The sequence below is a fragment of the Ochlerotatus camptorhynchus genome, unplaced genomic scaffold, assembly GCF_037179485.1.
Source record: "Ochlerotatus camptorhynchus isolate MF236.1 unplaced genomic scaffold, CSIRO-AGI_Acam_v1.1 ptg000196l, whole genome shotgun sequence".
In the NCBI taxonomy this organism is placed as follows: domain Eukaryota; kingdom Metazoa; phylum Arthropoda; class Insecta; order Diptera; family Culicidae; genus Ochlerotatus; species Ochlerotatus camptorhynchus.
In genome coordinates this window covers 3771205-3788587 of record NW_027040686.1, presented here as the reverse complement: position 1 = coordinate 3788587, position 17383 = coordinate 3771205, and the positions used below count along the sequence as shown (strand labels likewise).

General features: G+C 38.8%; 1 protein-coding gene across 5 annotated transcripts in view; it reads right to left on the bottom strand.

Moving 5' to 3' along the window:
* Rbp6 (RNA-binding protein 6) overlaps positions 1-17383 on the bottom strand; it is a 1960266-nt gene that overhangs the window by 104629 nt on the left and 1838254 nt on the right. For all 5 annotated transcript variants that reach the window (XM_065223773.1, XM_065223775.1, XM_065223776.1 and 2 more), the window contains one exon: positions 11980-12063. In XM_065223773.1, the coding sequence (XP_065079845.1) occupies positions 11980-12063 (84 nt within the window). The remainder of the gene's footprint in view (positions 1-11979; positions 12064-17383) is intronic.

Sequence of the window (17383 nt, the reverse complement as noted above, 5' to 3'; positions counted from 1 at the left end):
GGTCTAGTTGTTGCACTACCAGGAAAAAAGCACTTCAAAGGATTCAGAACAAAATTCTGAAGATGATTTTGAAGTTGCCTCCCTGGTACAGTACTACCGAAGTACATAGAATTTCGAATGTTGAGACTTTAGCACAAATGTCCAACAAAATAATTAATAATTTCCGGCAAAAATCGTTACAATCCTCAATTGCAACGATTAATTACCTTTATACTTAGATAAGATTTAGTTTTAGTTTTTAGTTTTGAGATTTCAATTGTTATACTGACATGCAGGTTTAAAAAACCTGTTTAAAATACTGAATTGCCAAGACAGGAACAATGTAAAAACACTTAGATATATATCATAACAATTAAGGCTGGTAAGTTACTGTAGTAACTGGGGCACCCAGGTTAAAATGAAATGTAATTTATTTAGAATTTGAAACAAATAAAGAGTAAAAAAAAAAAAAAGTTAGCCATGACTCAAGACTTTAATCATTTTTCTGAGTCACTTAGCAACCATCGACAAGTGAAGTAAAATAACATTGTTAAATCTTAATTATTTGTTGGACATTGAGTGAGAACCATCAAGCAGAAGAGCTTGTATTTGCAACGCAGATGAAGCTACGCGAGTCAGGTCAGAAACATGCTGCTGATATAGTCAAAGAGGCTGCGCAGATTACCCCGTCGCGGGCAAGCAAAATTGCTAAATCGTGGAAAAGATCATCGAACAATCCATCGTTCGAGTATAACGATACTGAATCATTATTTGTTGATGCAAAGCTGTCCAAATCGCAGTACGTTAGAATACAGACTGAGGCCAAACAACGAAATGCGAATATATATCCGCCGCACCACATTCTAGAAACGAAAAAAAAAGCTGTTATCTGGATGAAAACTATATAGGGGAAATGACGGCTTCGGCATGCCAGACTATTTTCGGCAACCCAAATTGAAACACTATTTTCACTTAATTTTCTTACGAAAACACTTCGCTAAATGCATGAAAACGATTCTTTATGCTTTCAGCTTCAATTTGACTATATTTTTACCACTGAGAAAAAGCAATCTAGCAAGGTTTTCTTGAAATGAAACACACGCACTACAAATTGTAGCTGATTTCGAGTTGCCGATAATAGAACAGCAGATTTACATGCAGTTCAAATGGAACGATTGTCGAAGAAAAACTGGTTGCCGACAATACTCGCTCTCACTAGAGAAGATTGGAGCTTGGTAAAAGCGTTTCAAAACAGTTTTTGACCATTCTTTCGACTGAAATTGTTAGAACAGCTGGCAGCAAAAGATTGTAAACAAACCAATACTGCATATGTGTGCGTTCCTTAGAGAAAAAGGCTATAGAAAGAAGGTCGCTGCTTAGGTTGCCGAGAATACGTAAATTCCCCTACACGGTATGAAAAAATCATGTAAATATTTCTGTAACTAGGAGGGAAGATTTGTTCTGCACTCACTGGGACAAAATCGTCCCAAAGATGTTTTGTCAGCCTAGCAAAGCCTACAGAAATGAATGATATAGACAAAGTTCGACAGCGTAAAGAGAATGAGACAGCATTTCAGTATGGACTATGTTCTCTGCACGCATGGATTAGATTTTTCGAGTATTTTATGCATGTTGCATATCGACTTGAAACGAAGAAATGGCAGTCCCACGGAGAAGATAAACAGAAAATGGTAGAACAGAAATAGAACATCCAACAGCGTTTGAAGATATAATGGAAATTTAGCTCGATTTTTTTTTGCGAACGCTGAATAAGTAGCAGACATCACTAAACTAAATCTCACAGTAACCCAGCGCTGTGGTTCAATTCTCCAATCTATAGGATCAGGTTGCGAAATCGATTCAATATCATTTGACAACTATTGTGTTGAGACAGCACGCTTGTTGGTGAAATTATATCCCTGGTACTATCTACCACCAAGTGTCCATAAGGTTCTTATACATGGGTCTTCCATAATTGACCATTTTATGGTACCAATCCGACAACTCTCAGAAGAAGCGCAATAGGCAAGAAATAAAGATTGGAAAAGGTAGGGGAAAAATTGGCTTCGGCCTATTATCGTCAGGGGGGTAAACAACGTCCTTGAGAGCTCAATTTTGGCATGTGGATACATTGTGTTTCTGAGCAACTTTGAGTGCTCTAGGACTTTGTTTACCCCCCTGACGGTAATAGGTTAAGGTATTGCCGAAGCCAACTTTTCCCCTAGGTAAATACAAGCTTCATGATGTAATTATTTTATTGAAATATTTTTACCCATCCAACAGATACCGAGAATTCAACAACCGAAAGCATACAAGACAAGCTACTAATAGAAACTCTAATTTAGTGAGAAGTTTAAAGAACTTTGAGGACTAACGTTATCTTTAGAGAAGTTCCGAATATCGGGAAAGATCAAAGATCTTCAAGAGATTATTCAGACTACTTCGTACATTTCAGGAAAATGTTGAAAACTTCATCGAAGATCTAGAGTAGTATTAGGAGAGCTTCAGAGTAGTTCTGAGGAGACCTTCAGAGTAGTTTTGAGGAGAAGTTGAAAGTAATTCTGAAGAGAGCTTCAGAGTAGTTCTGAGGAGACCTTCAGAATTTCTGAGAACTCCAGAGAAGTTCCATTGGCCTCAGAAAAATTTCGGGAAATTTATGAAACTCCCCGGGAGCACCCGGAACATGTCTGGCCAGCGTGGTCCTCAGTACTTAATATGGTCACCAATGTTTTTATTTTTGAATTCTCATGTAGTTAGAGGTGAGGATTTAGGTCCAAGTTTCACTTTTCCGGGGGTATCCAGAACGTGTCCGGATCTGGCCAACGTGGTCTTCAATACTTAATATGGACAAAAATGGTCATAATTTTTTAATTCTCATGTAATTCCAAGCTGAACATTGCATTAGGTCCTAAGTAACATTGACAGATTTTCTTCGTCGACTTTCTCTTTGCATTCCCACGGTCATGTAAAGACATTCCCATGTATTTTCAGCACATAAATCGATAAAAGAAGCTTTTATCTAGCATACAATACGACAAACACATCAAGAAACGGTTCTGTGAATAAGTTATTAACAAAAGAGAAAGTCGACGAAGAGAATCGATCAGTGTTACTTAGGACCTAATGCAAAGTTCAGCTTGATTTGATGTGTCGCATGAGGGTGTTGGTTCAAGAAGGATCTGACCACTTCCTCGGGGGTACCCAGAACATGTCCGGATGCGGCCATAATTTTTCTGAACTTGCATGATTATTTGGTTCACGTCTTGAAGTTTCTGGTTAATTCAAAATTACAAAAAAAATACATCTGAAAACATTGAGCACTTCCCAGGTTGCCGCTCAACCGCCCCGCGTTTTTCCAAAATGTTAAAAAAAAACCCGTTTTAGCACAATGCCGCTTTTGCCGCAACGCGCTCATTGTGGGTTGGCAAACGGATTTCAGTGTATTGGAAAATGTACGCATGCCGCTATGCCGCTATCATTGTGTTCAGCCCTTTAAAGGGAAGTTGATGACAGAAAGCGGAAGGTTATCGTTGAAGATAAGCAATGTTCTACTCGTGCCACACCTGCAGTTTAATCTACTAACGATGGTGGCGTTACTCAAAGTTGGTGTCCATGTGGAGTTTATGCCTAACCGGGCGGTCCTTAGTAAGTTTGGAGAAACCATTGGAAAGGCTAAGATGCATTGAAGTCTGTCCAAGGAGGTCGAAACATTGGCAAACATCGGACGACACTGATGAGATGGATTTGTAGCATCGGCGGTATGCACACGTGGGCTAACTCAACCTGCAGCAGTAGAAGATGGTCGATGGAATGAAGCTCGGTGTCAAGAGTGAAGGAAACTTCTGTGAAACTTGTGCAGAAAGCAAATTGGTACGTATACCTTTCAACGGCTCAAGAACTGCAACTACAAGACCGTTGGAGAGGGTACACACGGACATCTGTGGAAAAATCACGCCGGCCACGCACGATAGGTTTTAGTGGATGATTACACCCAATTCGCCGTTGTATATATGATGAAGACGAAGAATCAGCTGTTTGACTACTTAAAGATATATGAAGCAATGGCAAGCGCAAAATTCGGAGTCAAAGTGTTTATGGGGGGAGTACACTTTGATTTTTCAAAAAAAAATGCATTTTTCTGGCTTAAAATGTACCTTGGGATGTATACTTTAAATTAGAAAAGACTCCAAGTCCGCCAAAATATTCCATACCGCTTTACGAAGCGATTTCCTAAAACATGTACCGGCGTACGGGGTTTTCAAACTGACGTGGGAAATAACTCTAACCAGTTATCATCAAATTTGGATATCGCCTAGGTTTTCTTGTTCAGAATTAAATTCTGCTTAGAAATACGTATCCACATTTTCGATTTTGTCAAAAATGGATTTTTAATCCACGATTTTGTAAGCATTTTTAGGGTGAAAAAATGGACTTTTTTTTCCTAAGGCCACAACTTTTGAAAAAATTAATTTAAAAAAAATCGGAATACGTATTTCTAACCCAAATTTCATTACTAATCAGGATTTTTGTTCGATTTATGTTCCAGGATCACATAGAAAGGAATATTTTCCCACGCCGTTTTCCGACTTCCGCGCGACCTGGTGCACCGGCCACGGGGAGACGCCAATCGAGTTAAAAAAAAATACAAATTATAGTTCGAAGGATGACTAATAAATGGGTTATAACATATTTGCCCTCCCTGAGTGTTTTATTGCTTAAAAAAAATAACGAAAATGCCTTACTTTTTGGACGTTCAAAGTGTACTACCCCCTTAAGTCGAGTCGACGATTGGCTTTACACCTCAGCAGAATGGAGTAGCTGAACGGTTCAACAGAACTGAGACGAAAGAAACCAATGGTCCAATCAGGAGCACTGACGTCACTGTGTTGTGATGCTGAAAGCTGTCTATGTGGCAAATCAAGGCCCAAAGGAAGCCTTAGCATGAAACTTTAAAGGCACAAATATCAGCTTCCACAAAACATACAAATTTGTAATTGCTACTATTTGTTTGCTGTGCTACTACAAACAGGGAGTAGCATTTTCAAATTTGTATGTTTTGTGGAAGCTGACATTTGTGCCTTTGAAGTTTCACCAGACCCCCTTCACTCTTTGGATTTTTTAGAGACAGATAACAGCGCCAAACGGTTTGTGACGAGACAACGTTGAACTGCAGCGTTGGAAGAAAACACGCACACCAACATGTACGAACCCACACAACTGAGCGGACGGTACAGTGCAAATCAAAACGCGAAGCGGTGTCATCACTCATCGTCTTTATTCAGCTATTGCTACTTCCGTTTGCGTTTGCTTTCACCGGCGTTGACAAATACTTCCTACGTTATAAAATAGGAAAGAAATGATTATTCCAATGTAATTTTTGAATAGAATGCGTGCTGCGTTGGCCAAAGAAGACGGCATATTTTATAACGTTTAGCAATGATTTCGATACGTTGCATTTCCAGTGACTGGGGTGTTGGAATCATTCTTTAGAGAGAGTGAATGCTTTTCCCATGTTTACTTCTATGCTTATTAAGATTGTTTTGAGCACCAGCTCCGCAAATCATCAATTACTATTAAAGATTTACATCTTACTGATACCGATGGTATATTGGAAACTCTTTCGCTCGAAAGCAAAACATATTACAAGCACATTATTATGCGTGCTTGGATGTGTGATTGTTTTCTCAAGTGTTTCTGTCACGTATAAATTGTAAATGATTGAAAATCGGAACAATCACAAACAAGTAAGAATCTTGCAATATAATGATGATGACTTCGAGGATGATATCGTCCTCTTTCTTCGGCTGATCATCAACGTCTGCATTGACATCTATCATGCTGACACCTGTCAGTTATTGAGCCCAGGTGGTGAAGTTGGCGGGGAACTCCCAACAGTTTCAATGTGCACTCAACAGATGGCACTGCGATCACATACGGGTGGTAATTATATGCCTTGTATGAAGAATTGATTAGTGGTATATCTTGTTAATTAGATATCTTTGGTTTCACGCTAAGGCTTCCTTAGAATATCACCTTAAGAATAAAACCCCGGTGGAAATGTGGCACGGTGAGAAGCCAAAGGTCGAAAATTTGCGTGTTTTTGGATGCTTGGCGTATGCATGGATTCCGAAGCAGAAGCGAAGCAAGTTGGATCCTACTGGTCAACGTTGCGTAATGCTTGGATACGCACCGTGTGACTATCGACTTTGGAATCTGAAGTCAAGAAAGCAGTTCGTAGCTCGTGATGTCCGGTTCAATGTAATCGAATTTCCGTTCAAATCTACACAGTAGGTGGATCCCTGCGCTTCGGTCAGAGAGCGTATAGGGCGTCGTTGTGCCAATTTGGTCGTGGCACATTTCGAGTATGAGAGAGTAATTGCAGTTAGATCAAAAGTGCCTGAGAAAAATGCAAGTACTTTCGCAGATTACCCGAAGTTGCGATAGTGAAGGTATGATCACAGAAAAGGAGACATAACACATCGTTTTTAACGGTCAATTTAAATGTTTCTTAGTTGGTAGTACTGCCATTTGTGGTGCACATAATCAATTCCCTAGCGTTTGACGTTTACACACTACAACCATCTGTTGAGTGTATTGCCCATCAAAGTATATACGACAGATGGCGGTAGGGTTTACATTTATAAATTTTCAATGTGTTGTGTCTGCTTGTCTGTGAAATAACATTGAGGCAAACGCATCACTTTCAGAAATACTTCACTTCGCAACCGATGAACCAATCTGACGGCCATATGAGTACCCAAGTAACCATATAGTCGCAATATAGCTTGTATATTCTTACTGTGCTTGAGTCTGGTTAGTTGGGGAATCTGATGAAACTGTAACTTCTTGAAACTGATCCCTTTCGTATTTCTTTCATTCTCCTTTCGCAAACGGATCGCTCGATGGACCAGTGACTTTGGACGTGAGCCTCGTCCCAGATCACTATGGCAATTCAATAACATATGGTGGACATCAAACCGACCAAAAAAGGCAGAAACATATTAGAACCAACCAACCAAGGACGGTCTACGGAAGGAAATTGCCGGTGAAGCACGGAATGAAATACGAAGCGTTAGAGGAAAAGTCCTCGGGATTCCAAAAGAAGCAAATAACGACGGCGGAAGAGCAGAATATGGTGAGAGCTTTCCATTTATTTAAAAAAAAATATCAAAATTACACTAAATACATGTCAGGGTTGAAAAGAATATTTTCGAACCTGGAAGTGTGTATGTATCACCAATATCCATTTGATAACGGTGATGCATACATGCGGGGCTTATTGTGAGTGAAAGTAACCTCGGAATGGGTGTGACTCTCCAGACATTCTGAAATGGGTTGCTGGATCTGCAATAGAGCTATCACCTTCTAACTCCCGGACTAAAGCTGTCTACAATGACCATAAATGCGACATTGTAGAGACAGTTCTTCCATAATACCACTGCCGGCCAGTGGGGGTTAGAGGGAATACACACACACACACACACACACACACACACACACACACACACACACACACACACACATACACACACACACACACACACACACACACACACACACACACACACACACACACACACACACACACACACACACACACACACACACACACACACACACACACACTCACAGACACACACACACAAACACACACACAAACACACACACACACACACACACACACACACACACACACACACACACACACACACACACACACACACACACACACACACACACACACACACACACACACACACACACAAATCGACACAGTAGGTGGATGCCAATGGCAACCGGGAGATTCCGTTAAGGATTCCTCAAGTACAAGAGCAAGAAGGGGATGAAGGACATACAGCAGCTACACCGGATGATGATTCAGAAGTTAATCCTGATGCAGACACTGAGAAATTCGCAGATGATTTCTCTTTGACCGAGGAATCCGATGATCAATAAAACCAGGAGGAAGGAGCCATGGCATTCCCACCACAATTTGAAAGGGGTAACTTCCAAAGCAGGACGACTTCAAGAAATAGTGGTTGAGAGTGCAGGAAACCAGGTTGGTTCAAAGATTTCATTTCGTCATATGGAACATTTTCTGCTATAGACCATTCTCCTAAGGTTCCTGTGTCCTATAAAGACATTAATGACCATCCAAATCGAGCAAGCTGGCCTAAAGCGGTAGACGAGGAACTGAGTGCGTTGGATAAGAAGCGGACCAGGGTTTGGCGCAGCAACCAAAATCGGTTGTACCCGTGCCATGTAAATGGATATTCATGTTGAAGACGGACGCTGATGGAAATCCAATCCGTTACAAGACAAGGCTTGTTTTGGCCAAACTGAACACAAAGGTCACTTTTGGCCAAACCGAACACAATCCGGACAGTTCTGGCTATTCGAGATATCTTTTCAAAATAAGTTCAAATAACTGGCAACCCTGTTGCGTGTTTTGTGTAATTGGCTTAATATTATAAATTAATTACTCATAAAGAACCATTTTTCGATTTCATATTGGTAAATAATGCCAAAAATACCGGTTAAAACTGTATTTTGGTTATTATTCTTGAAAATTTTGACGTTTTTAAAAAAATAATGTTTATTCTATTGGTCTATAATTCCATTAATTTCGAGTTATGGATAGTGGACTGTACTAGTTTTCTCCAAATCAAAACAAATTTTAAATTACTTTTAAAGGCAGAAGTGAAAGGCTTAATTGTCGCTACCAACCACTCATGATAGGAATATTTTTTTTCCAAATCAATTAATTTCGTCGTTTTTGTAAGTCCATGATCTTGATGCGTCAATCAAGGCATCACAATGTCAGCTTCAAACGAAATAATCGATGTGACGAAGATACCGTGCCGATTCAAATTTCGGACACTTAAACTCGAATTTCGGACACTTTTAAAAGTTGATTATCTCGGTCGAATATGATCCACATGTCTTGTAAATTTTAAATTTTTTTGACTAGTGCCCTCCACGATCATCTAACATTATTACTTTGTTTCTAACTGGATGTAATATTTAATTAAAAATGAAAGTGTCCGAAATTTGAATCGTCCGAAATTTGAATCGGAACGGTACTGCTAGCGCTTTTTTTTCGGTTGAAGTCGAGCAGCTTCGCAGCATTCTAGCTCCACAGTTGGCGTCAACAAACAGATTTTTAATCGTTTGTCGTTCTTTCTTTCTTGCTTCGATGAAGCGGACAAGTGAAAAAGCGCTCAACTTTGATCTGTTCGTCTTCCATGAGGCATATCAACCAAGGTTTCACGACGCAAAATGAAAGTATATATTTAAAGTTTTTCTTGCATGAAAGCACATGAAGGTTACATGTAATATGATTAATTTATCTTCCATCTACATATTTACCTAAAAAAATTAATGATTTGATTGACAGAGCAGGTAACAGAATGTCGGTAAAAGGAATTGAAAGCCAAAGTGAGGCTTCGGTTCGACTCGAAAATTGACGCTACTTTCATTGAAAGGGGTGAGCAAAGCAAAGACGAGAAAATCCACAGTGGGCCTTTTTTCTAAGCGTGCTTGTTTTTCATATTCGCTTCACGTTAGTTAGGTGATATAGAAATGATGCATGAAAGAAAACAAAACTCAAAAGTTCATTTTAGACCTTCGAAAATATAGAGCCCTTGTGCCAATAGCGACTTAGAATTATAAATTGATTCGATTCTTCGAAAGTATTGAGTATGACATTGAGCCGAATTAAACATGCAGGCCTACTCTGCAAGTCGTGTGACTCTCTATCACTAGTGAAGTGGCTAAAGTCATGTCGTGTGAGGTGACTCACTAGGTGACGGTGAGTGTTTACCTTCACAATTGCGCCAATTGAAGAGCAGGAGTGACCCCAGCGGAATCCAGAATAACTCCGGATTACGAACCATTTTATGGACTAACATTTTCTTTGACGGATTAAAAAAACCAGACATGATGCAATTGGTTGCGCAGCGAATGATCAACAAATTATATTTTAACAGCTAACTGAACTTTGAAAACAGTTCAAATCATTACGTTGGATGCGTAAGGATTAAAGATCCTGTACTAAGAAAAACCTCTGGAAACAATATGGAAAGATTTTGTGAATTGGGAATTTTATTTTCAAAATTCTAAGATTGTAATGTCAAGCCCACACAAAGTTCCAGGATTTCAAAAACATAAAATTATTTAAAATACCGTGAACTTTGTTTTGTCAGGTAATCAGGAGCATATATTAGTCCTGCCGATTCCAGGACTTTAGAAACTGCACGCTGAAAGTTTCTTTGTCTCTCCTTACCGCACTGGAAGATCATCAACACCCTCTGTACTGCTCGTTCAACTTCCCCACAAATCTCAATGCGGAATGCAATGACCAGCTTATCACGTTCAATTCACCTCATTCCTCGAGATAATTGCGCTCACGCGCGTCAGTTGATGTGTAGGCATTGGTGGCAATCACGCGGTAAAATACCATTTCCAGTTTACAGCAGCATCACCGGCGAGAGAAAGACAGCGATAATATAATTATGCAATTTTCAGCTAGATTAAGTAATCCGGTAAACACCAACCGGTTTGGAATAGCTAAGTAGATTAAGATTACGGAATCGAAATTCGAAGCGGTTGTTCCTAAGTATAAGTAGGGTGTGGGTAGCGGCCGTAGGAGATTATTGGTCTCCCGCACACGCCTCGTGTATTTATCTAATATTTGCCTTACAGCCTAAGCGGATCAATGCGTTAAGCAAATAGTCAATTGACGGTAGATTAAAATTCCTGTGCTATTATAATTACGTGTCTGTTACTGTTACCATATAATCCTCCTATGTGTGTGCGCTATTGTGTAGTTCGATGGAAGCCCCCTTCATAATCACCACCCACGCGCTGGTAGCCTGACCCATACAATCTTGTGGTCCGGCATCAGATTGCCGTCATGAGTGGGGAATACGAGATTGCCTTGTATGTCCTCTCAATTTCACTTCGATCGGAGGCTAGATTACTGTCTAACTGTTAATACTGTTTTCAAATTACATCGTTGCATTTATGACGCTGCATACAATGGTAAACACGTGCTAATCCTAGTAAATGAGATGCTAATCATCTGTGTGTCGCTAAAACAATGTTTCACAAGCTAAGCAGGATCGTTTTCGTTTTCTTTTTCTTTCTTTTGCGTGGGCGGAAATCATCTTCATTTGGACTCTAGTTAAGCTAACTAATCAATTGCTTTCGTGAACGCCATGAAATCATAACAAATTTGACGTCTTAAAGCTTGTTGTCAATTTTCGATCGAATTGCAATTTTCTCTTAACCTTAACGTTTCAACATATACAATAGAAAAAAGTTGGCATTTTTCGCGGAAGGAATGCGTTCAATTTCATAAGCAACATCCCATGAAAAACATCTCATTTCAAATATTTCCCACCCCCTCGTAATTCTCCGTTCAGCGAGGACAACAACAATCATCACAACAAGTAAAACAGTAGCAACAATCAGAATCACCACAGCAGCCCCGAAGATCCCCGGCCAGTGGGGGCAAGGTGCCCTCCACCAGCTTCCCCGCGTATCATTGCTTTGGGTTCTTTCGTTCGACGACGGTGGCGGTGGTGGCTGCGTCGGTAGTTCCGTCAACCGCCTTTTGGATAGAGCCTGCACCGCCGCCACCTCGTGTCTTCTTCTCACAAGTTCACAAGTGTCCCCCCGGGGTGTGGTGCGAGAAGAGGCCCAAGTGTTCAAACGGATGATGGTGGTGGTGGTGGTGATGCAGGGGGTGGCACGAGGACAACAAAGGATGATGATGATGGTGGAGGGCGGCGGCGGCTGCAGCTGCTGCCGCGGCCGCAGCCGATGCCGGATGGTGGAGGGCCGCAGCCGAGGATGAGGAGGAATGATTACCGGCGGAGTGGGTATGGTGAGGATGGTGGTGATGTCCACCGGCGGAAGCGGCGGCCGCGGCAGCTGCACCGCTAACACTGGCCGCCGCCGCCAGGTGGGCGTGCAGTGTGGCCAGATTTAGGTTACCTGTGGGGTACGGTAGTCCAAAGCTCGGATAGCCGGAGAAGCCACGACCGGCTGCGTACGCAGCGTATGCGGCGGCGGGGAAACCTGCAGCGGGAGAGATGGGAAGAGAGAAAGAGAAGAACAGACGGAAATGGTTAGTTCGTTCGTTTTCTGCATATGTAGTTTGTTTGAGTGAGATGATAGGAAGAGTGGAAAGAGACCGTGAAAAGGAATCATTTTATGTGTTTTCAATCATTAGTTTTTTTTTTTAGTTCATATGCTTGTTTGCTGACGGCAGAATCTGCTAGTAAGCTAGTTTTACATAATACAATCTTAAATATGGTTAGCTTGTCACAATATGTACTTTTGATTTTCATCTAACATCAGTAATTTTTGCCTAACTAGTATACAATTGCTTGAATGACTTATTCTTAGCTAGTAGGGTGTGTTTTTAACGTAGTGATAGGGTTAATGTCCCTAATGTCAACCACATTGCTAATAATGTTGGGCACATTCTTAAATTTCAGGGGAAGCATTTTTTGTCAATCTTCCACTAGATACCAAAAATATCCATTTGTATTATCCGGATGATGTATTGTTCAAATAAAAATATAAGAACAGGAGATTTGTATCGAAAGGCCCAATCTGTAGGCCAACATTAGAGCCATTTCTCCTACAATACATTTCTCACGTAGGTAACTTGTCTTTCACTGAAACCCAGTACGATTTTTTAACTTAAATACCACTGAGATGATTCCACAATCACTAAAGCTAAATTCTTAAATCTGTTGATATAATTATGTGATCTGAAAGGAAAGAAAGTTAGGCCGTGAATGGACCCAGTTATCTTACGAAAATGATAAAATATATCAATGTATTTTTGTTTTCTGGATGTCAAACTATTTCAATGAGTAAAAATGTGTGCAATTCAATCAATTGAATATTTTAATTTCAGTTTGCTTAAATTTGAGCTGACGAGTTTTGCTGAAAATGTATACTAGGTATTAAACAGAATCAAAAAATAAAATAATTGCGTACATAGGGGAAATGGCTCTAATGTTGGCCTATGGATCTAAGATTAGGCCCATCGCTAAAAATCTGCTGTTTATCATTTTTATCTAGATGAACACGCCATTGGGACGGTACTAATGGATATTTTTGGTCGCATCCATTTCTCCTATATTAGATTTCAATCGTTATAAACATGGGCTTTATGTGTACAATATTTAACTACTGTCATACAAAATTATCTAGCCATCTAAGACTTAACATCGTTATGATAATTCAATCAATACTTATTAAATACTAGGACTGAAAGGCTCCGTTACCTAAAATGAATCATCAATAGGAGGATGGTCTATGGAACAAAAAATTTGATATGCAGTAAGATCTCGATTTTGGCAATTCTAAGCTCCTGCTTTTTTTTCTTGCCTTTCATAGGGTTTGTTATACAGCCATTTCTTAGCAAAACGATACAGTGGTTCTCAAATTTTCGTTAAAATTGGTAGTTTTGTTCCTTATCGCAAAATATTAAACCGGTATTTTTTTAATTTTGTCATTAGGGTAACCATTTCCATGATAGGGTGGCCAAAAAATCGAGTTTTTTCAAAAATGCACCTGATTTCAAAGGTCAAAACATCAAATGAAAGGTAATCAAAAATACTTTTTTATAATAGCAATAAAAAAAAATGGGATTTTGTGTTGAAAAACATTGATTGTACTTTTTTTTTATATTTTTCCTTGAAAATGTAGGATTTTTTACACAACATATCAAACAATTAGTTTCCGAATTTTAGGTCCTCGCTCAATTCTCCGTCTATCGGCATGAGATTTCAGGAGCAACTAAAATTCGTTGGTTTAGCTGGTGAGCTAGTGAACTAGCTTTAGTTTAAGGTGATTCCTTGTAGAGTCCACAAATGGCCACCACGTAAGCTATACATGCTCTTCCGCTTCGAATTTTCATGCACAAGAAATCTCGGCAATTAATGCCCCATTTCACATGAAATAGCTACTTAATGTATGCTGCAGTACAGCAAACGTGGAGTAACAGTTTCATTGTGGTACGTATTGTAGAAGCGGATATTTGTGCACTTAAAGTTTCTAAGTGGAAACGAGAATAAGGATCTCACAGCGAAACACCTTAAACAGCCCACCTCCAAAAATGGCTATCAAAGATTCGATATTGTCTACAAAGTAAGTATTTTCGAGGGAGACTGGGATGACCCATTTATGAGTATTTGTTACTCACAAATGAATACTTACTACTCAGTTTTGTAGCTGTAATTACTCATAAATGGGTAAAATTTTTCTTATTTAATGGGTAGTCTCAGTTTCCCTCGAAAATGGTTACTTTGTAGTCATTATTGGGTATTTTGCGGTTACCGTGAAGTTTTTTTTTTTTAAGGCGTAAAGGCTCTTTTGATGCACCACTCAACGTTGGGTTTTTTTTTCCTTGATTTGTTTTCCGTCGATATTGTTTTCCGTACTGAGTACCAATGCTACCGACGCCAGGGAGGCAGCTCCCATATACCTGGACCCTATTTTATCGACCCATCAACTCATGAATCTAGAACCAACGGCTTTACTTTCCACTTAGGCGTGATCACAGATGTTATTCCTCAGAAAATCCCGGCGGCGCCGACTGGGATTGAACCCAGGCCTTTTAAGGTGAGAGGCAATCACGCTTACCACTACACCACCAGCTTTAAAATTGGGTTCCCACACTTGGGTAACGATTTCAAAAATTCCAAATAATATATATTTTTTGACGCATCTGGCAAATTTCCATGGTCTTATTTTTGAACTGTCTACAGATCTAAGCTGATTTACAGTTCAAATAACCTCACATTAAAAATCCGGGAGATCATAACCGCTGGGACACCAGCTGGATTACTGCAAAATCGGTACAGAAAACAAAATATCCCACGTGGACGTCGATTTCAAGCACCTTTTTTTATTATGCGTTTATTTTTCTAGGCTCATTTGCTGTTTTTCAAGCACCTGCGGTTGATAACATAATCAAGAAAGGTGAACATATTTTCCTCTTTCACAGCAAAACATTCCGCCAACATCATTATTTTGAGGGTTCCTCCATTCACCTCCAGAATCTAAAACGATAGCTTAGTTTCGAATGAATTTGTCTATCGAGAAGACCATCGACTTTTCAAAGTATCTATCAGATTCACATGATTTTTTTTTAGTTTTAAGATTTTGAGATTTGAAGCAACTTTGCATACCTGTTTTCCTTTAAAAAGAAAATCCACTTGTTTGAAGCCGTTTGAAAAGAACTGAGCGTATTTAATTTTTCAAGAACAATCAATTTAAAAAAATATGATATCTTCAAACATTGTTTCAAAGAGTGAATTGAAGAAAACTGATTAAATTGCATTGAAAAACATAAATTGTCATTCCCACACTGAAAAAAAAAAATTAAAATTTACATTGAGAGGAAGTTTACTTGTCCGAAAAAAATATATTACGTTATGATTCTCAAAAAAAAAAATAGGGAAAAGATATCAAAAATGAATAAAAATATAAATTTTTATCTAATATATAAAAAAATCACGTTCAACAACAGTTTTTGTAAGTCATCATGGCATAAAGTTGGACGCAAAAACCACAAAAGATCGACCTTTCGGTTTTGCTGAGGGTCCAATTTTGTTTCATAATGAGATAGAAACATGTAAATTTTCTTAGAAATCTATGCAAAAAACCGTTTTTCTTGGATTCTCGATAATTTTTTCCCCCAAGAATTCTAGAAAAATAAAAACGCGCCGAAAAAAATGTTTCGGTATGGTAAACTGATCCCAACTAACTAACGAACCAATTTTATCTCAAAACATTTTTTTTAATAATGAAAAATATGCAACAAATGCAACTTAATTACCAAAAGGTCTTTCTCAAATTAACAAAACAATTTTCTAACCACACCTATTTCTTGCCTACCTTGAAACAAATATAAATAGATTAATTTTATCCAGCCTCTTCTCAAATTAACTCTTCGGGCACGAAACCAAAAGTTTATTTTTTTTTTTCAATGGATTTCTAATATTTATACAATGTTGGACGGGATATTATTTTCCCTTTCTTTTGGTTTAATTTATCATGTCACTTGGTGGTTGGTACGATTGTTAGTTCAGTTTTTGTCGAGTCGATAGACAATCCTTTAGAGCTGAATGATTTCTCCTTGCATAGTTTTCTCTAAAAGCTAATAAAAATATCTTGTAGAATGCTGCAGAGTTAAATTTTGAATTTCACTACTGAACGAATAATGATGCCTGACAATTTTTATTCAAAAATAAAAATTTGTATTTTACGGGGCAATGACAAAACTAGGTACACAGGTATATCAGCTCATATAAAGTTATGAGAGATTTAATGTCGCATTACAAATATTGTATGCAACGGTCCGTCTTTGTAAGCAATGTTTCTTGAAAGTTATTAGTTTGCTAGATATACATCACCAAATCAAATTTGTTTGTACTTAGCCTTAATTATGTGCTTTAGCCTTAAATTTCTAATTGTTAAAAGCAAATTAATTGGCAGTAGGTTCAATATCATTTTCCCCAAATTTCGCGTGACGTACAATACATGCTCCCTTATATCAGCAGCACTAGGCACAGTGGGACGTAATCAAAAAAAGATAGACATGGCCAATTGCATCGAAACTATTGAGTGTAGCATTTTGATGCCTTCTAATTTTCTTTTAAATTTGAGTTCTTTATTTGAGTGGTGGAAATTTTTGATTAAGAGGGGTGCATACCCAGATAAAACAAAAATATGTCTTGTTAAAAGCAATGGACATCCATGGAAACATTGTAGATAAAATCATTTTAAGAAACGTTGTCCCATACGACAATTTATTATCTCTCAACTGGACGAAGTCATAGGGTTAAAAAAGGAGTGCAGGCGATAGTATTCCCTTAAAACCTGCTTTTTTACAGCAGATGTTTTTTTTTGAGTTTTCAATTTTTTCAATGTTCTACAAAATAGTAATTGCATTGAGAATGCACATTTTTGCTGAAAAAAACAAATAGGTATCTCTTCGTTTTAAGGAATAACGTCAGTTTTAAGATTGTTTGAAAAGTAATTTTTAAGTTTCTACAAGGGGTACATAATTTTTGCTTTCAGCATTTTAGCTGTAATGAGCAATTGCAAGCCAGCCTAGTGCATAAGGATGTTGTAGACAAAACATTCACATTTCCAGACCACGCTGTGAGAAATTGTGTTTTCTCTCCTGATGGTGGTAAGCTTCAACCGGTATTATCATCTGATTAAATCCTGAACACGAATGTCAGGCTGTTATGGTGTCGACGTCGGTGTTAATCAATACGATCCTTAATAAACATTTGGCAGATCCTACAATCAGGGCCGGTATTGAAAGTTGATCCGAATTGGAGATTACCGCCATGAGAGGGAAAGCGAC